The sequence below is a fragment of the Taurulus bubalis genome, assembly GCF_910589615.1.
Source record: "Taurulus bubalis genome assembly, chromosome: 19".
Taxonomy (NCBI): Eukaryota; Metazoa; Chordata; class Actinopteri; order Perciformes; family Cottidae; genus Taurulus; species Taurulus bubalis.
In genome coordinates this window covers 10405854-10431785 of record NC_136607.1, presented here as the reverse complement: position 1 = coordinate 10431785, position 25932 = coordinate 10405854, and the positions used below count along the sequence as shown (strand labels likewise).

At 40.5% G+C, this 25932-nt stretch overlaps 2 protein-coding genes across 2 annotated transcripts in view; one reads left to right on the top strand and one right to left on the bottom strand.

The window, feature by feature from the left end:
• Positions 1–4600, top strand: part of sardh (sarcosine dehydrogenase) — a gene marked incomplete at its 5' end in the record, with an annotated part of 33475 nt that extends 28875 nt beyond the window's left edge. Inside the window, 4 exons of the mRNA XM_079235573.1 lie at positions 104–266; positions 393–561; positions 1430–1565; positions 4202–4600. Of these exons, the coding sequence (XP_079091699.1) occupies positions 104–266; positions 393–561; positions 1430–1565; positions 4202–4330 (597 nt within the window). The 3' untranslated portion in view covers positions 4331–4600. The remainder of the gene's footprint in view (positions 1–103; positions 267–392; positions 562–1429; positions 1566–4201) is intronic.
• Positions 4601–6904: 2304 nt separating this feature from the next.
• dbh (dopamine beta-hydroxylase (dopamine beta-monooxygenase)) lies at positions 6905–21237 on the bottom strand (the record flags this gene model as incomplete). The annotated part of the gene is made up of 12 exons (XM_079235538.1): positions 6905–7219; positions 8737–8896; positions 9254–9381; positions 9588–9647; positions 10112–10150; positions 11384–11527; positions 11673–11839; positions 12488–12590; positions 15321–15497; positions 15846–16103; positions 16834–16980; positions 20854–21237. The coding sequence occupies 12 exons, from the start codon at positions 21235–21237 to the stop codon at positions 7106–7108; spliced, it is 1881 nt and encodes a 626-aa protein (XP_079091664.1). The 3' UTR covers positions 6905–7105.
• Between the last annotated feature and the right edge of the window lie 4695 nt (positions 21238–25932).

The window sequence follows — 25932 nt, the reverse complement described above, 5'->3', positions numbered from 1 at the left end:
TGTGTGTGTGTGTGTGTGTGTGAGACCACAAGCAGAGACATGGCAGCTTGACCCTCTACATGCCTCCCTCCATCACTCTAACCCTCCGCTCTCACTCATCCAGGTGCGAGCTATGCGTCTGTCATTTGTCGGAGAGCTCGGCTGGGAGCTGCACATTCCCAAAGACTCTTGCCTTCCAGTCTACCATGCTGTCATGGCTGCCGGTGCAAAGCACGGCATCATCAACTCTGGTTACAGGGCCATCGACTCACTCAGCATAGAGAAAGGTAAGTTATAATAAGAGATCACACTGTAGCTAACAGACCCTAATATAAAATCCAGCTCATGTAGAGTTTTCCTTTGGTGCTTCTCCCAGCTGAAGTCTTTGCTCTTTCTCTTCCCCGGTTCATCAGGCTACAGACATTGGCACGCTGACCTTCGCCCAGATGACACTCCCTTGGAGTCGGGGCTGGGCTTCACCTGCAAACTGAAGAGCTCCATCCCGTTCCAGGGCCGTGAGCGGCTGGAGAAACAGAAGGAGGAGGGGCTGAGAAGGCGCATCGTCTGCTTCACCATTGATGAGTCAGTAAAGCCTGAGAGCATATGCTCCGTCGAAAGACATTAATGAAAAAGCAGAACATTGTAATGTAAAATGTAATACATTTTTTAAATGAAGCTTCCTGTAGTGGAGCAACAAATTAATTAAATGGGACCATAACACAAAATAATTTAGACAAAATATTGATGCATTTACCAAATGTGCAGTGAGAAAATGTCATGCTGATTATGACGTGCAGCCACAGATATGCTGTGTAAATGCATTAAGAAGCAGTTTAATGGAACATTATTTAACTTCACGGCTGCCTTTGGCTTTTTAGACATTTTACATGCTAGATTTAAAGTTTATATATTCTTTTTAAATACAAGCCCATGAAGCTTAAAACAAATTATGTCTTTTTTTTTTTGATTTTTTTCCAAACACATTTTAAATATTTCACTCGGTCTAGATTCTAAGATGCAGATACATTAACTCGCGGTGTGGTTTTTATTAATGTTTAATTTTCAGATGGGGGATAACATCTTCGAGTGAGTTGAGTAAAGTCTACAGCAATCTGCCATCAAGAGAACATTGCTTTCTTCAAGTGAAAGAGATGTTATCAGAGTGGGCACATTCTGTTTAGTCCTGACAGTCATGATCAGTGTGACTGTGTGAAGTTGTGTACGCGTCTGTATATACAAGTGCATCTTATGTGTGCAGGAGGGAGTCAGTCTGCTGTGTTCAACAGACTTCTGCACATGTTGCTCTGCACAAAAACATACTTCATTAAATATGCTCTGGGTTCAAGTCAAACATTAATTAGTTGATTTTGTGAGTGTGTGTGGAAAGATACAACATGTGTGTTGTTGGTTTGAACGAGGTGAAACACTCCCTTCTCTCTTTTTCTACCAGAAAAATACCGATGTTCGGTCTGGAGGCCATTTTCCGTAACGGCACTCCTGTTGGTCACCTACGGCGCTCTGACTATGGCTTCTTTGTCGACAAAACTATTGGATATGGATACATCCGCAACCCTGATGGAGGAGTGGTAAAGGCCTTAAACACACACCACTTATACATATACCTACACACTGTATTCCTTTCATTAGCCTTTTTCATGGTTATGTGTTTAATGCATTTAGTGTCTATTCAGCCCAATTCTTCCTAAATTATGAATAATGGCGAGATAATTGCACTAATCTACACCCACCCCCCAGGTATTGAGTAGAAAATGAGCATTAAGATCAAGTATTGTACGAGCATTAAGAAAATATCTGTGGCTGCTTTTTTTTTATGATTTGAAGAATCAATAATTGACCAGTTTCATATTTTCTTATATTTGCTTGGGTACACTATATCTCTCAATTGTCTTAATTATGAGAATGAATACATACACTTAACTAGAAAAACAAAGTACTGTATTGTGAGTTGGTAGGTGCATTACACTCTCTCTTTTTAAGGTATTATCGTAGCCTCAGGCTGTCGGTCGTGTCCCACCACTCACTTTTCACAGAATAATAAGTTGTATTGGCTAGCATACAGTTTCTTGTTTGTATTATTATCGAGAGAGAAACACAGACACACAAAGAATAACAGATGGAACATCAAACAGAAAGGTGGAAGCAGCAAGAGAGACACAAAATATTGGTAGAAGTGGTGTGCTCCAAGGCAAAACATGTTTTATCCAGAAAAATCCTTCTGTGATTTGAGTATTGAAATCCATATCTATGAGTGTGTGCTCAGTAGACACACACACACACACACACACACACACACACACAAACACACACACACACACACACACACACACACACACACACACAAATGTGTGCCCTGGTATGTGTGTGCGCTCATATCATCCCCAAGTCGTGACCAGCAATGCAAAACAAAACGGATTGACCCTTGGCTTTGTCGAGCACTTCAGTCTGGAAATGCACTCACTAAGATGTGGACACATGTGCTTGCACACACACACAAACACAGACAGACAGGTCTGAGGGATCTCGTCTCCTGTCACTCAGGATGACAGAGCACATCACCTCCAATCACATCACCGGCTGCAACAGAAGTGTGTGTGAGAAGTGTCTCTCCTACAAAGCAATACTGTGTCTGCACTCCTCTGTATGCTTGATCGCTTCCATCTCTTTCTTTGCCTTCCTTCTTTATGTTTCCTTTTTCAATTCACCATTTCACTGCTCTGTGGTCTAGTGGTAACGAAGGAAGTGGGTACTGTACACCATTAAAACGTATCCCCCATTATCATCGGCTGTCAGACCGAATACTGTACATGCATCGGTGGTTTGACAAGTGAATGTACTCACTGAAAAGTAAGTGGCTGTACCGTTTAGCTCGTGTGCACTACACCATCAAGTACTGTTGGGCAAGCTGGTTAATTAAGTCAACTCATTCAAGTCCCAGTGAAACAGCAGTTAGAGCATTTTCAACGTCTGTAATGTGGCATATTTCCTAGTGAAATGTATTATATGGGCAGGGTTTAATTACAAGAGGGATTTAAATCGGGTTCCTCGTATTGGATTGGATCACTTGAATGTGGGCGTGGCCTGTGCTGGCCTCCTCCCTCACCTGTGTTGTCAGATCAGGGGGAAGAGGAGGTGAATTAAAGAAATTAAAACAGCCAATGATAAAACACACAACTCCTCCTATGATATTGCTCTGTTAGCTACCTTGTAGACAAGCTAACGATTAATTGCAGTTTTATATGACGTTCAAGACGAGTCATCCAAAACATTATGTTTTACAGGAAGAGAAAAGAGAGGTATTTGGCATTCATCAAGCGATACATGAACATTTAAAACAGGCACATTGAATCAGAACTTGAAAAATGTATTTTAAATTTAGCTGGCTCAATCTGAAGCAGGGCTGCCTAAAGTGTGGTCTGCTGTGAGCTGAGCCTCATGGTAATAATGAAATGATGTTATACACAAACTATTGACATAAAGTTAGTGAAGATACCAGGGCTGAAGTGTGAATTACATTATCCTTGGAACTACCACCGATATTTCATTGTGTTGTATAAGTTAGGTTTAGATATACTGTGGAATCACTTTAGAAACATGGTGTAATTTTGTATTTTAATATAATTCAGTTTTAGCGGCGGCAGGGTTGCTTTCAAGAATCTGAGGTTAAGAGGATTTTGAGGAACCACTGAATGCAGCCAATTGCATGTAAATTATGGATCCTTTCGTTGTTTGATGTTGTAACTAGCCAGCATGTGTAATATTTGTCCATTCAAACTGAGACATTTCAAACTACTTCCTTTAACGTGTAAGTAGTACAATCCAAAGGGGGATAAGAGGGAGCTCTGGGTATGTATGTGAATAAAATAGTGACAGATCAGTGGCAGAGCTGCAGGGAGGGAAGAGGGAGTCAGTCAGTGAAAATGAGCTCTCTGGGTTACGAGGGAGCTGACATTGACTCATGAGTCAATGGATTGCTTTCAGCGTTTTATAACTCCTGCGCCATTCTTTTCTGTCAGATACAAACGCCGTCCATTCTGGAGTGCTCTGCCAGCTGGGAACACTTATTTTCACAAAGAGTGTGGATTAATTGGTCATCTCGCTCTCTGTTTTAACCTCCATCTCCTCATCTACCAAAATGTAAATCCCCTCCCCTCTCCCCTTTTCATCCTCTGATCTACCTCTTCTTTTCCCTTCTTCTTTTCAGGTAAGTGCTGATTTCATAAGGAGCGGGGAGTTTACCCTGGAGAGGATGGGAGTGATGTACAAGGCCAAGGCCCACCTCAAATCGCCGTTTGACCCTGAGAATAAACGCATCAAGGGCATCTATGCTTGAGAAGGACCATGCACGTGAAAACAGAAGGAAAAACACACTCTGGTCACTGAATGAGGCTGAGAGAGGTGCAAGTTTTGCAACTGTGGTATATTTTTTGTACTTGCAGATGCAGCTGTTTTACACTTAACATGCTGGACTCCTCGTCACTGCTATGCATCTTAAATGTGATAATTTGTTTAAAGATTATCTGTATTTTAATATAACTGGAGGAGAAGAGATGGAACAGATGGTCCAAAATCTGAATCAAGATATAAAAAGTGCTGATTTGAATCTGGTATGAATGTTTTGTTCCCATATTTTGTTCTCTAGTGAGTCGCATTACTTTGAAGACAAATGAATTCTTATTATCTCCAGTAATCAACTTAGCAGTACACCTGGGTAAACTGGAAAAGAAGCAATCGTGGTCCAGCTAACTTTGAAAAAGCCTGCACGTTTCCTGGATTGATCTCAACACCACATGATACATCTTTAGTTTTAGAAACAAAAACAAAACTGAACAATAGTTGTTCCTTTCAAACAGTCAAATGAAGCTAATTCAGAATGTGTAAGCCACAACACAAAATACTTTAGGAAGACAACAGTAACAGAGAAATACCTTGTATTCAGCTCTTTTATTAGGCTTAAAGCTAGTAGCAGGTGATCGTTAGTATGTCCTCATAGTGCACTATATTGTATTATGATGCAGTGCTTTAATATTTAATTTTCAATTTATCCTATGGTGCCATAGATAATCATGTTAGGGAATACAGCTATGCTCAAACTTTACACTGGCCCTTGTAGCCGTTTGAGTCAAATTACAGTGACTGATGTTTGTCCTGATAATTATGACTAGAAAAAGGGTTTCACCGGCTTGTTTGGTTCTTAGCCAGACAGTGTTTATCAGAGTTGGAGGGAAAGGGAGGGAAAAAAGCACCCTGAGGCACAGACTACCAGCCGGGAACAAAACACTGCTGGAGAAGAATGACGGGGAAAGACGAGAGTTATCAGAAAGCAGTTGTTACAGATGGAACCCCCTTGATTTCTGATCCGTGCCCCATGTTGCTGTGCTCTGCGGCGGTAAACTGCTGTTGCATTTTTATTTGATAAGACGTGTCTACAAATTCAGGCATTCTTAAGAGCTCTAATTGTGTGTTGTATTGCTGTTAAATCAAACTCAACAGTTTTTCTAACTGACTCCCAACTCGTCAAATACTGAAGCTTGGTCAGGGCATCGGACTTTCATCCAGGAAACCAGTGTTTGTGTCCTGTGCAAAACCAAAAGTAAAAGGAGTTTGGAGTGAGAATGTGTTCGCCCGCCCAGAAGGATCAACTTTAGGAGGTGTTGAGCAACACATAAAAAAATGCCTTTGCATCCTCATGCTTTCAATTGAAAGTATGAACGTAGGAAAGTGGATAAGTGAGTGTGGCAAGACTGTATTCTAGTATTTGTTTAATGAAAGATGCGTCGATAATATAGGTACTTTGGGACTGGTCTTAATTTGGTAATTTACTGAGTCTACTCATAAACAATTGATGGTGCCTTTATACACTATGTGTGTGTGTCTATATACAAACTAACAAGCTAAAACTGCATCCACGTTTGCTAGCTAGGTCCTGGTTTCTTTGTGTTAAACCCCAAAAAAGAGAAATCAGCAGTTGAGCACCTTGATAGCTAATCCATGTCTTAAATGCAGGTATGACAGTGATGAAATATTTTATTATTATTATTATTTCTACAAAAACAAAGTTTAGGCCAAACAAAAAAACAAAGTTCACCACACACACACACACACTGTGAACAGCAGCCAAAAACAGTGTGTGTTGAAGTAGAGGAAGGCGTTTGTATGTATGTATGGCTACTACTTGCAGTGTTGCTCCACGTTCAGCACAAAATGTTTGCTAATGTGAAATGATTAATTGATTCAGCTCAGAAGGCCATTAATCATTGAAGTGGTTAATACGAAGATGTCTCTGGGAAATGTGAAGCAGACTAATAAAACACTATCACTGCTGGTTCTCTTCCACAATATGTTCAACGGTATTTTTCAGTTTACAGAATTTCTTTTCCTTCCTCGGTGTGATGTGAATATTGCAGAAGTCCTGATTATGGAAAGCAGGTGAAGTTGATTTTTAAATGTGAAACGTCTTCAGAGAGTTGTTTGACCAGTTCAAATAACAAAAATGACCATTCAAATTGAAAACGGAATGTCAAACCACACTCATTTAATCTGTCCAAAGCAATTTTGCATAACAATAAATTCCTTTTTAACTGCCAACCTTTTTTGTGACATTTATTATTTAATGCACAATAATAATTCAAGGACACACAGGGGGCATGTAGAGTAAAAGGAAGGGGAAATTACAATTTTAAACTGTAAAAGCGATGGATGAAAATACAAGTCATTTTATTTCTTTATTTTATGTGAAAGTAGTAAAATAATATAATTTACTGTTAAATGACGTGGCAGAAGTTAACGCGTTTGTCCCAAGCAACAATTCCTTAGTCACACTTTTATTTGTTATACATGCCAATCCCAAGTCCACGTCCCATGCTTTGAAACAAGACATACAAATAGGATTTCCATTTGTTTGTTTGTAGTGATAAAACCATAGACATTGGATATAAGCATATAATTACAGCGGGTGTCAAAAAACCCAAAAGAGGATCTTTTATATCCCCAAACACTGAGATAAAGCAGCGGTAAAATCTATAAACTCACATGGAGCTTCTTTAACTTCCCAAGATGAGGGACCCTCTCGTTGGGCTGAAGCCTGCGCCGATGCCCCATCCCCCGCTCAGACGGCAGGTGTAAGTGGTTGGCTGGTGGGATGTGCTCCTCCCTCACAAGGGTAGCGATGTTTTTCAAGGATGGAGGTAACCACCGGTACGGGTTGTTTATCCCACTCCCCCTGGATAAAACAGATTTATGATATTGGTGACGTTTGATGGGTTGTTTGGCAAAAAAAAGGCAGTATCCTTGATATTAGACTGCAGGTTTTATTGGATAACTGAACAATATATCGAACTTGTCGTCGAAAAATACTATCAATGCCATTTCTTTTTGGTTTTGATTGTATTTTTATGGCACATGGCTTTAAGACTGTGAAAAGGCTGCTTCCCTCTCTTTTCACAAGGTCCAGTTAAGCCGTGTTTTGTGTGAAATTATTAATTTCAGTTAAGTTTTTTGCCACTTTACCTGTCAATTACTTTCTGCTTGCGATATTATTGCTGCTCGCCTCATTCAGTGAAAGTGAATACAGGTGGTCATTGTTATCATTATGTCCTCCAAGCAGTGGGTGATTGGAAGCTGTCAAATGATGGAAGGAAGGGTACAACTGTTAAAGTCGGTGTGCTTGTGTATGTGTCTATAGCTATATTCAAACACATGAGAGATAACTAAGAAATCTAAAATGTATTGCTTCGTATGTTATTGTGGATTATTGGAATGCTTTGTAGCTGTCTGGCTCGGTGGGCTGAGAGGGTTCAGGAGGTTGAGAGGCTGTGGCTCTCAGTTGTTGATTTCAGCTGCAATTGTATTTGAACTTAACACATTTTTGCCTCCTACCATTTTTTGCAGGGGCTCCTGTCTATAGTTGAGGCATCGCTTGTCATTCCTTGCCAAGTATTCTGCTGCCCTTTTATATGGAAGTCCACGCTACAACACTGAGATCCTGACTATACCCTTGGCTGCTAAATTACTTTGAGATTATTTAACGCATGATGGCTTCACCCAAAATATCTTGAAAGCAGTTGTCAAAGTCTTTCAACTGCCTTCCCGTGGGGTCACCATTAATGGAGTACATGCCACTTTTGTTGTGGAAGTTAATGAAATGAATTCAAATGAATACTCTTGACGGCATCTGTGTATGAAGAAATCAAGCAGTATGTGTCCTTTCATGAGCCTCATCTTGATGTTTTAAATTACAAGCTGCTTTCCAAACCCGCTTACTTTATGTTGTGCTACACCTCGAAATTGTGCAACGTTTTCATCTAAGCACTGGAGTCTGCTCCTCTGCATCTGCCCTGGTTTGCACTCACACAACTGATGTCGCACATCAAGGAGAAATCTTTTTGTCTCTGGCAAAATTATTTTTGCGTCTATACATTTTTTGTTTGAATGATTGATTTCCTCTTATCCAAACAGAACAAACCGTGTGTGTGTGTGTGTGTGTGTGTGTGTGTGTGTGTGTGAGTATGAGTGCGAGTGTGTGTGTGTCTGTGTGTGTGTGTTTATAATACAAGTCAACAAGCTGTCCGTTCAGTTGACCAAACTAATCTGTCCAACTGATGCTAGTCTGGTTTTGAACTGGTTTAATTGGTCGTTTCTCGTGTGTGTGTGTGTGTGTGTGTGTGTGTGTGTGTGTGTGTGTGTGTGTGTGTGTGTGTGTGTGTGTGTGTGTGTGTGTGTGTGTGATTGGGGACTTACAGGAAAGAGGCGTGCACTCGACTGGTTGCAGTGCATGGAGATGGGGGCAGTATTATAAAGGGAGTCCAGAACTTCTTCAGTGAACGTGTCCCACTGTAGCTGAGAATACTGCTCCGTCACACCAACCTCACCACACACACACTGGTCCTTTCCGTGGAACCTGGAGGGAAGAGCGAAGAGAGAGGTTGAAAGAAAGTCGATAAAAGTAGGAGGCAGAGGGAGACTGAGAAAGGAGGAATAGGTTGGAGGAAAAAACAAAAGCAGTTAAAATTGGCATTAGGAGAACACAGTTTCACTTTGAAGGACAAAGCATGTGGTTTTTCGAGATTAAAAGAAGTAATCACATCTCTGGTTTCGGGAGTGAAAGGCAGAGGGAAAAGGGGTGAATGCTGAAAAAAAAAATGCTTAGTCACACAGGAGACGGAGGGGCCGATGCAAAAATTAAAACAGAATGAAGGACAAGAAGAAACAAGCAAAATATTTCAGAGAGAGAGAGGTGGTTTTCTGCATGTGCTACCTGTTAATGAAGTTAAAGTATTTCTGCAGGTATTCTGGGTCAACGTGGCTCTTGCAGAGCTCCAGCTTAGTTCGAGGGTAGTAGTGAATGTAGTTCACACACATTTCCTCCATGATGCCAAAACCGCCCTGAGGACATAAGAGATTTGGATGGAGGTGGAGGAAGGTGGAGATATATAGTACAAAGAGCATATGTAGGTATTAGGGAGGAGAGATGGAAGGATTACGAGAATGAAGGAAATGTGAAGGAGAAATATGGAGGGAGGAGAAAGATTAAAGAAGGCAATACTCAAGAGTATGCAAGGTGCTGTTGGCAGTGTTCAAGGTGCATTTACCACTGTAGGCTTGCTCCTATCTTCTGTGTTATAAGTACACTTTGTTATGAGAACATCACCCTGCAGGATCAAGCAGAGACACACCTGCAGTTCACCATATGCTATGTTTAACACCACTGAGGATAATTTAAGGTTACTGACAGAAAATTTGTAATTTAAGAGAGCCAGCGGACAGTTTTTTTTCCTTCTTTTTTTTGCTGTGTGGAGCACAGCAGCTGCTGCGGTTTTGTCTTCTGTCTCTTGAGAACTTTCTATCACAGCACCGATTTCACAGCCTGTCCCTATTTCCACTTCAGTTAAGCACCTTACACAGCGGAGAGGTATTCTAATTCAATACTTTAAATGCAGTGGGAGAAAAAAAAAAGTACATCTGGGGCACTGCCATTCAGATATAGTTGGCTGAGCTCGCAGAATAGTAATTTCCCATTCTTGTCTGAATGTAACATTTGCACCGTGGAAAACTAAAACATATAACAGTCACTGCTTTTGGCAAATACAGGCCCAGGGATCAACTTCATACTTACAGGTAAAACATTCGCCATTTTCTTTAGAACTCGGATGGTCTGTAAGAAAGATGACCAAAATCAAACACAGGAGATTAAAATGAAAATCCACCCAACATTCCATTTGGGGATTCTTGTTGTTGAGGATTAAACCTAGAAGTTAGGCTTGAATCTGTGATATGATTAGAATAATGCCAATGATCTGAGTGGATTGAATACAACAGTGCTTTGTTTTAGTTTTTGCAAAGTCATAATAAAATTCCTTGTTACTACTGGACACATTTTTACAATGTATTTTCCTCTCTAGCATCTTAAGTTTGGGCATAATTGGACACTTTGAGATTTATTTATATATTTACACAGCATGTTGCTTTTGATGATTTCCTTTGAGGCAGCTTTCACAGTTATTAAGTATGTGTGTGTCTCTCTCTCTATTAGCTTTGCTGCAAATGGTTTGATAAAGTCTTCATATGCCTATAACGGGGCTGCATGATTTCAAACAACACCACACAGGTACACTCAGATTAGACTAACATCAACAGCAGCTGGAGATTTTATCAGGCGGTCTAGCAGGCAGATGTCCTTCTCTGCCCTGTGCGTGTGTGTGTGTGTGTGTGTGTGTGTGTGTGTGTGTGTGTGTGTGTGTGTGTGTGTGTGTGTGTGTGTGTACCTGCCTCAGGATATTGTGCATAAAAAAAAACACAACAGATGTTGTCTGCTGTCTCTCAACAATGTTAATGTTGTTGTTTGTCAGTACTGATGTTGGGTCGCTCCTTTCTTTTATTCATTATTTCATGCTGCTGTCGTGTGGATGACGAATATAGTGTGCGGTGCCTTATGAGGCCTGCTATAATTGTGACTTTCTGCAGAATATCGGTAAATTGCACAAGAGCTCCAATAAAAGCTCACGTATTGTCTATTTACTCCTGTTTGAGTAACACCTACTAAAAACTACTACTACTGTAATACGTTCTTACTTAATTCCTTAAAACAGCAGGATCTTAACAAAAAATTGGCAACATAATTTACGATCAATCATTTGCTTGTTCATTTCAGCTTGTTCTAAAACCTATATGGTCACCTGCTCCGAAATTACCGACACATTCTAAGCCTTCATTGTAATGAGGTGGCAACTTTTTATTTTAAAAGGTTGAAGTAGAAGCAGAGGATAATCCTCGTCTCGCTGGCACACGGCTCAGTGTGATATGAAGTAAAGCTCACTTTGATCCAATCTAATAAAGTATAAACTCACAGAGGTAGATCTCTGCTCTGAGTTCCTCCGGGTAAACCCACCTGGTAGTGTGTACTGAAGTGCTGGTCCTCCTGTACCACCTCCAGCTCTTTGCCTCCCCTCACCAAAACTGTGCTCACCCCGCGCCCCGCCAGGTGGGTGTGCAGCTGGGACGCAAATACATGGATTCCTCCTGGAGGAAAAGCCTGGATAGACAAACAGATGGACAAAGAAACAGACATTTTAAGGTCAAGCTCCAACCAAGATTGTTGTGCTTTAGGGACCAAAACCTGAATTAATATGTGGCAGGCCAGCTGGAATATTTGCCCAGAATTTTTTTTTTATACATACAGTCTGGGTACACTTGGAGGTGCAATATCCGTTAAGGTTGAAGGTGTGTTGTTTGGGTGGGATAGCCATGATGGGAGTATAAACAAGACCCAGCTCCATGATCCCTGCATCGTACCGCCTCAGACTCTGGGTGTAATGTAACCGTATCCCCGATGAGTCCCGACGGCCTGCGTGAAGAATACCATGGAAGATTCAAATATGCAACAAACAACTAGTTTACCTGTCGATCATATTAAAAGAACATGCACACAATTGTAACAGAAAAAAACTAAAGCAAGATAGAAGTCAAGAGAATTAGAATGAGATAGTTCCGTAGGATTTATGCGTATTGTAAGGTCAGCTCAGGATAACAAAGGCAAAGTCTGTGCCGACTTATACGCCCCAGATCAAAAGGTATATCTGAACATTTTAAATTAATCGCTCTGTTCAAAATAAGCCCAGCACTCATTGGGAGAGGTAGAGAGAATCCTGCCGCTGTGGGCATGTGTTACAGCATGTGCTCAAGTTCAAGTGTGTCTTTTCTTCTTTCTTTTTTGTATTTGTTCGAGAGGGACAATGTACATTGATGAACAATGAAAATGTAAATGCACCCAATTACAGCCGCAAGGCTGATTTCCATTGTCTGTCCCTCTGCCAGAATGTGTCCTAGAGGAAAAGGTCATGCCACAGTGCAGTAGTAATAAACTACAATCAATTATAGTCTATAGCTGACAATACACAACAGTTAGATAATAAAATGTTAACAATGGATGAAAAAGGAATCGCATATATATATATATATATAAATGAAACAAGAGAAAAATACATGTGTGTACCAGATATAAGGAGAGGGTTGTGGTAATGGACCTCCAGACGGAGGAACCTTGAGGAACTTGATCCACCCATAGGCATCCCTGCATCAGGAGGATAGTAAAAAGCCTGCAAACACACACACACACACACACACACACACACACACACACACACACACACACACACACACACACACACACACACACACACATTCATTATTCCTCTCATGTACGCACAGCTGCTTTAAAGTCATAGAAAGACTCTTCTTCACCTGCAGTACAGATGATTGAGAGTTGTTGAGTTGAAAGATGTGTGTTTCTCATGTGCAAAAGTCAAAATACAGGTGCATATCCTTTATCCCTTATATCTTTACAATAATTTGTGGATTGTTTTATATTCTGTTAGTAGTTATATTAGAGGTGATTGGATGAACCAAACTATTTCACAGGCTGGGTCTTAAATGTACTTATGCCTCCCCTCCCCCCCAAAAAAACTAAATCAAGCATGGAGCTGAAACCAGCATCCTTGCTTAATCCTTTTTGGAGGCAGACGTTGTTATAGGATGACAAAAATAAGTAACCCAGATGTATATCAATGTGAAACATGTGCCAAATAAGTGTTCAAACGCATATACTGTATCTTCCCTCTCTGGAGTCTCGACAGGTGTTCCTCAAACTTCCAGATAAGAACGTTTTCAATTCACCCACCCATGTCTTAAAAGTCAATTATAGTGATCCCGGTCAAAGTGGTACACACAAAGAATCACAATTATCAGTCTTATTCATCTTCTTGCACCCTGCAGAGATAATATATGCCTCTATAGCTCCACTGGTGTGGTTCTCTTAAATGTTTGGTGATGACTGCTAAAAATAACGCCAAGCCCACTTACAAACAACCACCCACAGATTCTAAAATTGTAACACGGACAGATTGTAAGACAGGAAGAGATTTTAAAGTGATTATGATAGAACAAACTTATCATTTACACAAAATCAGTTTTGCCTTTGAATCATCTATGTTTCTTGTTGAGAATGTTGTTTGGGGATCTGTGAGCTGGCTCAAACAATGTTTATAGATTATTTATTTGCAGAGAACAATTGTATTCTCATATGGATGCAACCTCTGAGATGCTGGATGGACTTGTGAGGTATATAATTGTTTCATTTAATCTTGTTTAGTGTAATACAGTTAAATCCATAGAGACTCTCAGTCGCCGCTACACACAAGCACCTCATTTTCTCTCGTGCTTTCTTCTTTCTCCGCATTCTGACATTGTTGTATATTATTGTTTCCCTCCTCTTTCAAACTTCCTCTTTGTTTCTTGTTTTGTGTTTTTGCAAGGCCACGTTTCCCTTCTGATGCGGTGCCGGGGAGAATGAACAACACTATTAAGAGGTGATGAAAGAGGCCTGAATATTTCCCACCTAATCTTGTCTTCACAGCTCACAGCTCACAGAAGGCATCCTGCTTGTTTTTGTTTGGCTGGCAGATAATCCAATCAGAGAGGGACCGGGCTGGCCGTGATACTGTGGGGAGCGGAGCAGAGAAATATGGTGACATGCTCACCGCTCCCTGTCCTCTTTGCTTTATGTGACCAGCAGGCTGCTTGCTCGGTCAGCCGGCTGGTTGGTAGCCGGTGGAACGTAAGCGGGGTGATTTAATGCCTGATAGATGGCTGGCTGACTAGCTGGCTGAAGAAACAGGCGCGTTTCTCCTGCCCCGACATCTTTTTTGTGCCATCTTTTAACTGGTTAATGAGCAAGCTGATTGCTTTGGACACTTGGAGGCAGGTGAATAAGCCGTAACTCAGCATTGATATATTACCTTATAACAATGTTAGCAGTTGCCTACAGCACACACAGGCTAACATTGGCATTCGTTTGGAATCATGTTTCTGGCCAGCTGATGACTGCAAGTCACTCTCCTTTTGGCTTTGGTTTGGTCTCCACCACTGCTGTAGTGTACAGTGGGTTAATTAGAGTCCGGCTTTTTGCCAGCTGTGAAACGACATTGATGAGGGGGCAGGTTGTGGGTGATGGGTTTTGACACTAAGAATAACCTGTTCATTAATTGTTAATATAAAGTAGTTCAACGCTAGATATATTGCTGTGTCTACAAATAAAGAAATCAGGCTGTAAAACATTCACCATGTATAAAAGCAGCATGGACATGAGTTTATTGTCCTCAGTGGTAGTTAATGTCCTGCTGACTAATCAGGTAGTCAACTTGCTAAATTTCAGCCACGAGGAAACCTTGTCTGCCTCATGCCTCTCTAATCTACCAATGCACAGACATTTGTGGCTTTCATTCGAGTTTGTGTCGAGTGTGCATGTCAAGCAGTTTGTGAATATTTGCATGTTAGTGCACTTCCCACATACAGACTGTCTCTCAGCTCTTAATAGACTTGTGCTGCGTGTGGGATCATCTTTACAAGGTTTTCTGCTTGCTGTTCTAGGCTTGGATATTACTTGCGTAGGAGTTTTTGTTTATCTCTCATAATGGATACGAGGACAGGCCCAAAATCACGATTCATTCCAACTATTTTTCAATTAGACACCTACTCTGTGTATTTAAAACTTGTGAACTTAAAACACGTGTTTATTCTGCTTTTTCTAGCGATATTTGTGTGGGTTGGTTGTTGCATCTTAAGAGTTAGGACGTGGCTTTATTTGCATCATAAATATGATATTCAGGTAAGTGGTGAGAATATGTTTGTAGCACTTTCTTCCTTTGTGTTTGTTTTTGTTTTAGTGAACTGGGAGTGAACATCAGTCAGTGGAAGGTACCCTTAAGGACAGAAGTAAGGAGATGTGTGTGTGTGTGTGTGTGTGGGTGGGTGTCTGTTTCCCATCATACCTCAGCACCCATAGCCCATGCAGCGAGCACATGGCGGCAGAAGTTGAGCTTGCCCGGCTTCATCTTGTCATCACAGGAGCCGCTGTACTCTGGAACGTCGCGGATTTCCGGAGAACATTCAAACACTTCCATGTGATGCACGATGGCCTCGTTACCTGGAGTTACCACTGACTCATACTGACAGGAACAGAGAGATGGGGAAAAGTGAGAAACGTGGTCTTCTACCTCAGACAATATCTTTTAACATACTGTGCAATTGCTTGCATATCTTATAATACTTTCTGTTGTTAAACTGGATCTCTTCAAATGTCTGAGAGAAATCTATAATGTAATGTCTGTTGTGTTTATACAGTTTCTTAGATGTATGTTTCTAACCATAACACCGCCCCTATTGTTTTGTTAGGCCTAGCCGCTAAACAAGGAGCAATAATAAAAGTCTGTGCGCAGTCTCTATCCAAAACACCCACTTTACTGTGTAAAACTCTTTGTTCAGTGTTTCCATTTGTAGAGGCATTTATCAGCTACCATAACAATGTGGTTCTTTGGCATGTTTTCAGGCAGCGCCTGTATGAAGCACCAGTAGGTGGTCTCTTGATTTGGGATGACGACGTTTGGCGCCACAACGTCCAGCGTCTGCACGTCTGCAGGCAGGGTGGGTGACGGCGTGTCGGGCCGCAGCATCAGCACCCTCTGAATTCCTGTGTGGATCCGGGACAGGTTCAGCTGATCCAGGGAGGCGATCGGTTCTTCCAGCAATCCATAGAAGATGTGCACGGTTCCCTCCTGAACAATCACAAAATAATCAGAAAAGAAAGCATGTTCGATAGCTGCAAAACGGAGCATAAACACCAGTTGTGTTTTTCAAATGAATAATCTTGAATGGCAAACGGATAACTTTTCATCAGGTTGTCATGGTGATGACCATTGGTTTTGTTTCTGCCACTTAAAGGTCTGATGCGGCACCATGGAAACATAATCATTTTAATGAATGTTTCAGTGGATATTGTTTTGGACACTTGGATCAGCCCAACTCTTAGGAATTTGTGTCCACACCAGAAACCATGAGCTTTCCATGATATTCGCTCTCATTGCTTTTTTTAACATGAAAGACAGCAGCAGAAAAATATCACAAACCGCAGACACACACCCACCCTTCCACACACACACACGTACACATTCCAAACTAACACGAACACTCTGTCGTTATGTTACACACATTGTGGACTCAAATGCCATCTTTCACACCTTCCTGACATGTTATCTTCTCGCCACCTGTTGACATGTCAAGTTCATTCGGTTCAGGATTGACAGACATAATTTTGGCGTGAGGCCATCCAACATAAGTAACAGTCATTTTTTGGAGGGGAAATCTTTTGTTAACATATGCAAACTCAAGATTCAGAAAAAAAAGTGGATGTAAAAGAGAGACGTTTCTCTAATAAGTGCACATTCGACACATCGTCCCTGACGTGCAGAGACAAACTCACAGTGTGGAAAGAAAGACGTGACACACCTCTATGAGGTAGTCCCTGGGATCACAGGTACTGAACGACCTCTTGAAAAGCAGGTAGAATCCATCAGTCGTGTGTTTGGCTTCCATCAACTCGTAGTCTTGTTGGCTGTCCAAAGAAACGTGACCCTCATTGTCGCTCCACGCATCCTGAAGGAGAAGACGCATATCATTAATTTGACAAATCAAACCCGTAGATACCATAACCACCAGAGAGAAACAATAACTTATTTAAGAGGATGTTGAAATGGGCCAATAACATTTAGACTAGACCATACATAACCTTTCTAAACTGAGGTTTTGAGATATTTTCCATTTTATCAGAGGAGTAGAGGGTGTAATTGGGCCCATTTCACCCATTACAGGGGAGTGTTATGTCCATGCAAACCCGTTGGCAGAGTATACTAAAGAAAAAGGGCAGCTACAATTATATTGCAGGAAAATAACCACTGGTGGAATTTAGTTGAACATTTTTTACGGAGAAAAGTTTTGAATAAACTGGCCGAATCAATGTCATCAACTAGAGGAAAAGTGCTATTGTTTGTTCATTTTGAGGTTAACTCCAGCCAAAACAATTGTTTCAAAGAAATCAGTGAAACGGAAGCGGTTCGTGTTGAGAAACCTTCCCAACCCGGTGGACAGGATACACGTCTCTGCCAGGAGGCTTTGCAACAGCTCAGTCTATCTGCTTCTGTTATGTTTCTCACATTCATATCTGTCCAGAATAGCACCTAAGATCGCTGTATTTCTGTCTCCCTCTCGGCCCCCTCTTATGTAACTGTTCCACACAAACTGCACAAGATTTTAAAGCCAACGATTTTGAAAATGAATACATTATATATAAATCTGAGGAAAAATGTGGCCATACAGTGTGTGTTTTGTGTTTACAGAATAGGTACGACATGCAGATGACGGACAGACAGAATCATATCTTGAAAGCCTTAAAACTGTTAAGTAAAAAGTTGGTGTTTTGTTTATAGTTATGTTCAGGTCAAGATTGGAGAGGGCAGTTAGGTCTGCTTTTGGTGTAGTTTGGCTTTTTCTGATGGACCTTCATGTCTCTCTAAATGTAAGTTGGATTGCTTAAGAATAAAAGGATAATGGTAAAGGAAAGTATGTCTTATAACACTACTCACATTCCCACGTGTACAGGTTTGGTCACTCTGATCAATCCTCCTGGTATACTGGCAATGACGAGATCCTGGTTTACAACTGGTATTAACATGTGATCTAGATACATTATATAGACATTGACATCCTATCCAATGGCCTTCGGGATCACAGTGCATTGTGTGGCCTTCTACACCTTGCATCCTCATGTTTCACCATGATGGAATATTCAGACACATATCACACCTATATATGTAAAAAGTATAGTGGACAAAATCTACTGTTTTTTTATTCCGTAGACATTGCTTGCTTGCTGAGCTTTGGTGGAAGGCCAGTAACACAAAGAGGAAATGATGTTCTTAAATGTCCGTAACTTTGGAAGATACTCTCTTGATTTGTCAAACTCAGACTGCTGGAGCATCGTTTTGACTTCAGCTGAACTTAAGAATGCAGTTTTACACAGAATGAGGATCCCTATTTCTTGCATTATGAAGGGATTTCTTCATGGCCAGTGTGGAGAGAAGGAGCAATTACCTTTGCGTATAACAGCTTCAAGTGTACATATGGGCTTGTGAGTATTGTTTGCAGACAGACTTAAACATATTAAAACATATCCTTATCCTTATTTAGGTCCTGATGGGGACCAAATTGAGAGTCCTACAAAATGTCATGTTCTCTGTCAACTAATTGATATCACTAAACATACATGTGCATCAAGACAAGACAAGAAAAGTCTACTGTCTTCATATTTCTGGTATGATGTTGAGACTCAATCTTAAAAATCTCCATTTGACATCGACTTAAAAAGGGATTTTAGAAGTCTCTGAACTAAAGCATATCTAAAATGAGCCTGCTTTGTGAGAAGGAAAACATTAAATGAATGCATTGTTTCCAATTCTACAATGCCGAGTTTTTGTTTGTATTATTTAAATACTTATATACTAATTTACATAACAATTATTATAAAGCACCAAAAAGCACCAAACTAAAACTAAACCATGTATCCAAATAAAATAGAATACCATGATTATCATATTGTAGAGCATCGACCTCAAAGGTAGTACACTATCCTACCGGATATCCAGTTCAGCGCTATTCTAGTAATAGCAACATATGGATTTAATGTGCTAGCATAAAAGGATGGACTGGATTTATGAGACATAAGTATATGTCCCCCCATCCTTCCTGAAACTCTCTGATGTGCTCCACTCAATAGAAATAGTCCTCTGAAGTCCTGCATGCTCCCTCTGGCCTCAGATATAATCGGCATAGAGATTCACAGCAGAGATTTCTTTTTTCTGTGTTTTGATCTCTGAATAAGTCAATACAACTTTACAATTTAATGGAGTTTTCTGGCCATTCTTTGTTTTAAATAAAATAAAATGCTTATTTGTCTTCCATCGATAGCGATCAGCATTAACAAATATAGTTATACATTCTGCAGCAGTCCATTAACTATTACTATGATGACAGCTGGAGGAGAAGCAAATATGTCATTCTCCAAAACAAGTAATATTAGCTTTGGAAGATTAATGTTAAACATTATAAAATGTGCTAATAGATGGTCTCAATAAAGTACAAAAGCAGGATAAATCTGCAGCCATCAAAACTGGGACTTAGTGTCACCCCTTTATATATTTTTGATCCATTAATTGGTTTACATTTGACACTTTCTCAGTTCGTATTGCAGTTAATGTCAATTTAGATTTATTTTGTTGATTAACGTTCTCTACTGTCATAAATGAAAGTAAGTGATATGTAATATTTTAGCGGTCGTTAAAGAAGAACAAGTTGGACTAAAACGCTGTCAATGCACTTCGCTTATGACCTGACATTAACTCTGCTTTTCTTTCTGCAATGACACGCCTCTGTCATTGTGGTGAACCCACAAACCCTCAAAGCAAAAAGATCCATACCTTTTTTGCGGATCGCTTTTGCCATAATCAGAATCATAATCAGAACTATTTATTGTATGTTAAACATACAAGGGGTTTGGTGAATGGTGCATAACAATATACACAATGCAATAGAAGACATCATTTAAAAACAGAAAATATTCAAATGTACATTAAAAACAAATATATTATAAAGTGTCATGTATCATGTATATTATTGGAGTAAAGATGTGCAAGAGTGTGTAAAAGTAAAAAGTTATAGTTGAGCTGGTTTCTGAACGTGCATCATGCATTCAAAAACTAATTCGATGTTATAGTCTCAATTATTATGTCAATAACACGACACTGATCAAGTAAAGCAGATCATATTTTTTGAAGGAAGAAGAAACTGATACTGGATCATTTTTATCTGCAATTAGTATCCACTGTGGCTACTGCTTCTCATTGTTTGTTCCAAACCTTGAGATTAAATGAAAAAGTCGGTAGAGTAAATGGGGTTTTCATGGAAAAAATATTTTAGGGGTAAAAAAATATTATATTTTTTAAAGCCCTGTGCATGGCTAAATGAAAATGAAACATTCTACACATCTTAATTATCACAGGATTCAATTTTGATATGCTAATAATCGCTAATGATTCCCCAAAGAACTTCAGCTATTAGTGCAGTTTGAGTGCTTTCCCATTAGCAGGGGCCGATAACATCCTTTGTGACTATGTGATCACGAAGCAAGCCGTCCGCCGGCTCCTCGTGCAAAAACACCAATCTCACGCCTCGGGGACCACAGACAGATGAGGCAACCCTCCGTTCCTTAAGGACTTTTATGTAATCCCCCTGCATTTGTGAATTTGATAAGTGAGTGAGCAAGAAAGTAAAATTATTTGATTTTACACTTTGTGTAGAAGACTGCTTGATATCCACACCTTTTTAGAGGCAAGATTTAAGTCAATCTGAGTTTTTTTAGAGTTAACTCTAAATTAAATAATCTAGTTCATATAGATAACACACATTCCTGCTTACCCCAAAGTAGCTATTATTATTAGCTCCAGAGTGCCAGAGCACCACCAGGTCAGCGTTGGTCAGCTCCCCGCGGTCGGACATCCCCAGGACCACGCCGTGTTTGATGTCTGCCACCCTCAGCTCCATGTAGACCTCCTGGTCGGCGTAGCTGATGTTCCAGGCCAGCTGGAGATCCCCTCGTGGGTCGAGGGGCACACGGAAGGGCATGGGGAGAGGTGGGAGAGGTGGGAGAGGGCTGGGGGGGTTCGATTTAAGGCCGGACACTTCGATAGCATTGGTGGGCGCCTGATACGAAGCCACCAGGATGACCATTAGAGCAGCCAGGGCTGTGAAGTACATGATGGTGATGTCCTGAAGGCGGAGGTTCTTATTGCAGATTCTCATAGCCTAAATCATGGATCTCAATCAGTGTGGTTGCAATTTTTTTTCACTTCTGTTTTGCCTTTCAGTCTCTTCAAAGTATAAATTAAAAAATAAAAAATCTTCAGCTCTGTAGTTACAGTGCCGTAGTATAATAGTTTAAACTCTCAAATACTCACTGGTTTGGTTTTGTCTTTTCAGCTCTGCTCTCCTTTCTGGCCACAGTAGACCCAGTATCTCCCTCGCAGTGGTCAGGTGAGGTTGGTTATTCTTTTCTATCCACCCGGGCTCTTGTTTTCTGAAAAGTTTGACTTTTGTTTGAGTTCCACTAATCGTTCCAGTCTTTAGGTTTCTCTGTTTTCAAGCACTTGTTGGTATTGTCTCTTTTTCTGAGCAACTGCTGTCTCTCTCTGTCTCATCCCCCTCCCTGCTTTTAAAGAGACTCCTCCCTTGTGAGTTGTCTCTTTTTATCCACTCTAATGGTATTACATTTGTTGAGGAAAATTTGATTTTATCCTTTAAGCCCTGGGGTCAACCATGATTCTGCACATCTGCCCGCCCCTAATTGATCCTAATTCAACCATGGACAACGACAATCTGCCTACACTAACTAAACTTTATTGCTCGCTCTATCTTTTCATCATTTCCTGACAAAAAGCATTCCAAACACGATAACTTTTACTTGCTTGTTGGGTATTTTGATTCAAAGAGGATTCCGGGGGCAGCAAGCCCTTGTAGAGGTGAAAACAAGGCATTGATGCATGAGGCCCTTTCCTTAAGCCGCCGCCTCAGGCGGCAGAAGACCTAATCAAAGTGTCAATTATGGGTTTCAAACGCAAGAGGGACACATTCGGGCTTGGTTTAAAAGGTTAGCAAAGCCCCTGTGGAAAAGTGTGTGCTTGTGCTCTTTGGCTTGTCCCCACCTTCCACACACATTTGAGAATCACTTCAGCACAAAATGGAAGCTTGACATTGCAGAAAATGAGGATGTAGAGCAAAACCACACACCGTCAAGAAAGACAACAAGAACCGTAAAGTTCAAAATGAGGAAATGCATTTTCATAAAGTAATGTAAAATAAACAACGCATATAAAAACACATACATTTTTTAAAAGAGAATTCAAACCAACATTAAGAGTTACGAAAGGGTGTATTGATAATAATCATATGCGGTCTGATTACATAACAGTTTATTTGTATGGTAGCACTTCACTAAACCAATGTCACAGGGGCAGCAATCCAACACCCTGCAGCTTTTAAAAGGCCCTTTTCACACGCAGGATACTTTGACATGGCAAGTAAAATCAATGATGGCTGTTTTCCTTTTAGTTGCTTCAGTTTCAGGATCCATGGTGCATGTTGCCTAAATGTCACACTCTCATGACTCACTGGGACCCTTGAGTCAAACAGCTGTTGGTAATGGTATTAGTAACACCTGTGCTTTTCCTACTATGACAAGTCCAATGCAGTGAAAAAGACCTATCCTAAGTGTTCACTGATACGTTTTTTCCCTCCCCTTTAATGCTCTATAAACCGGATTCAGAGCATTAACGTGGTAGCCAACAACTATTTGCTATGTAAAGATACAGTGGAGTAATGTCTACCACACCAGAAAAAATAAAGTCGCTCTCCCTCTCTGTGTGTTGTAATCTGAGCTTCTCTGTGCTTTGTCTACATAGCCGGGCAGCTTAGCTGTGAGCCGCCGGCTCAGCCGCCGCCATGTTGAGAGCCGAGTGGAGGCTTACAATAAATATGCTCTGATTTCAATATTGAGCACCTTTAAAGGGTTTCTGTCAATTGCTGAAGTCTTTAGTTGGAGAGAAAGTCACAAGACATCAAGCACAAATAAATAGCAATCACTGCATATCATTTTTAATAAGAAGAGGTTTAAAGGAAGATAGTTATTTGAGACATGGAGACAGCCTATAGCCCAGAACGTTATGGGTTAACAGCTCACAAACGTGTTTAATGATTCCTTCAAGAGTAACTGACCACAGTGGTTCAACTTCTCTCCTTGCTGCAGGGGTGTACAGGTGTACCCCAGTGACATCACTGTTGGGGGATTACAGAGGCTGCAAAGGACCATGCTGACCACACCCGAGTGAAACAGGCTTTCAGCCAGAGAGGGCAGTGAAGCTCTGCTTTTCAGGGATGATAGGGATCAGGACACGTGCGGGATGGATGGATGGACAGTTTGCAGGAGATGCAAACTCATTTGTACATCTATTTTATATCTAGCCATGAAGGGCTGATTCAATACATGTCAAGTTCCCGTGAATTCCAGAGAAAGCTCATCATCAAATGTGCTAGGGTGTACATGACGTCAAACCATTTAATCCATTTTCCGTAAAGGAAAAGGTTTGGATCTAAGCAGAAAGCAGAGGGAGCAGAACAGAGAGGCACCGTCTGGTTAATGTAATAAAGGCTGTTAGTCCCTCAGGCAAGATGTGTGTCTCTGGCCTTCACTTGAGGCTCAATAATCTTCTCTTTCTCTATCCATCGTTCTGTTTCGTTCCATCTTTTACACCACAGCACTTCTACCTTTTTACCAGTCTGTCTCTCCTCAGTCACACTGCTCTCTGCTACTGCTGATCACCCTCTCTAACTGTCTTCCTGCCATTTAATTTCTCTTAGATGCACACTTATCTTTCTGCCACCGCTACTGACGTGTCAGCAAACATAAATGCCGTAAAGTCAGCTGTGATCTGGAGGGAACGACAAAGAAAGAGGAGGATAGAATGGGGGATGGGTGGGGAAGAACAGATTTAGGGAGAGAATGATGTGATGGTCCTTTGTGTAATCGTGTGTGTGTGTGTGTGTGTGTGTGTGTGTGTGTGTGTGTGTGTGTGTGTGTGTGTGTGTGTGTGTGTGTGTGTGTGTGTGTGTTTATACAAAAAGCCTGGGGGTCTATCTGACATTATTCTGCCTAGAACAATCCACATATTGCTCCCCAAACTTTCCCATCATGCTTTGCTTTGAGTTGAGGACAAGCTGATGCACCGGACAAACACAAAAACACAAAAAGATGCAAAAAATAACTAGGATTCACATAGTTCTATGTTTTCTTGTATCCATGCATTGTTTGCATTGCATTTATCGCATTACATTACATGTATAATACAAAGCAATAGTTAATAGTCCTGTAACATGTTCATCATCTCAGAAACTGCATCAGAGAGAGAGTGTGTGGATTTAGCTACATTTTATTGTACCATTTTTGTGTAAGTTATTTTTGATAAATTTATGGAATTTAATGTATGATCCGTTTTGCTTATTAGTGCGACAAAATTACATCACAGTAACACCTTTTACAAAAACACACCAGGAACTACAACCTTAATAATCAGGAGAGTTGATTCAACAACTCTCTGATAAAGTTTCAAACAAGCTTCATGAAAAGCATTGAAAGGAGGCTCAAGAGTTATAACTCATTATATTTGCATTAATTCAACTGAACAACTTTTTTTTTAAATTTGGGCCGTGCGCCTTTTATAGTAAACAGTATCCAAACTGGACACAGGACCCATATAGAGTTCACTGCCTGTTGGGTAATAATACAGAATATGCCTTAGATGAAGCTTATGTAACATTTGCGGAACAGCAGCCATTGTGTGGCAATTACAGGTTCATGTTAAATGCTAAAATGTGATGTAACAGAACCACAAGAAGTACAGTAGAGTCATAAAGTCAGCAATTACACAGCCATATATTTCCAAAGTTAGCTATAATTAGCTAATGTTAGGTCTTATAATAAAGACCAAGTACAATACAACCTGAATCTATTGAACTGAGCAACAATCTGTTTTATTGCTTATGAATTCAACTTTTCTATGGCACAAGAAATGTACTTGCATAGTTTCACTTTAAGTGGTGCAACTTCTTTATAAGTTTACAAAACACCAAAAACAGTGTATGTCGATTTAGTTAACCTGGGACATTCGTGACCCCTAGAGGTCAGGGGCCCAAAGCAGATGCTCACTTTTCCTGTTTGGTAAACCAACTTGTTGCAGTGGTTGATGTTATTGTGCATCGCTGTTCATTGATAATAAACCTACATTAAAATATTAATTCAAATTAGCTGTTGACTCTTATCTAATATGAGCTGCTTCTTGGCCACGCTGACACAGCTCACCCTGCATGTGTGTATACACACACACACACGCACAGAAAGAGAGAGAGAGAGAGAGAGAGAAAGAGAGAGAGAGAGAGAAAGAGAGAGAGAGAGAGAAAGAAATAGAAAGAGAGAGAAAGAAAGAGAGAGTAAAAGGGATAAAGAGAAATGGATAAAAGCAGAGTTCACATCAACATGACGAATCCAACCATCTCATTCTCTCTTGATATGAATATTTTATTGCAGCACACTCTCAAAGTGCACTAATCTCCACTTCTGTGAGTTTGAATAATGAATGCAATAAAAACTCACATTGCTACTCTTACCGTTGCCTCAAACTGCCCCCTCCTCTAATCTGAACGGGATAGGCAATCCGTTGTAGGGGTGGATTGGATAATAAGAGGAGACGATGAGTGAAGAGCCAGAGATGAGAAAGATGGATGAGAGAGAAAAATGGATGAAGATAAACTATGAAAAAGTATCCTTCCAGGGACAATTGTGTCCATTGTGCTAATGGGATTTAATGAACGCTTTGTGCCAGACAGAGGGACAGTTTGTTTTTTCCACCTTGGGCAGAGGACAGGTGCAATATTTTAATTATCTTTATA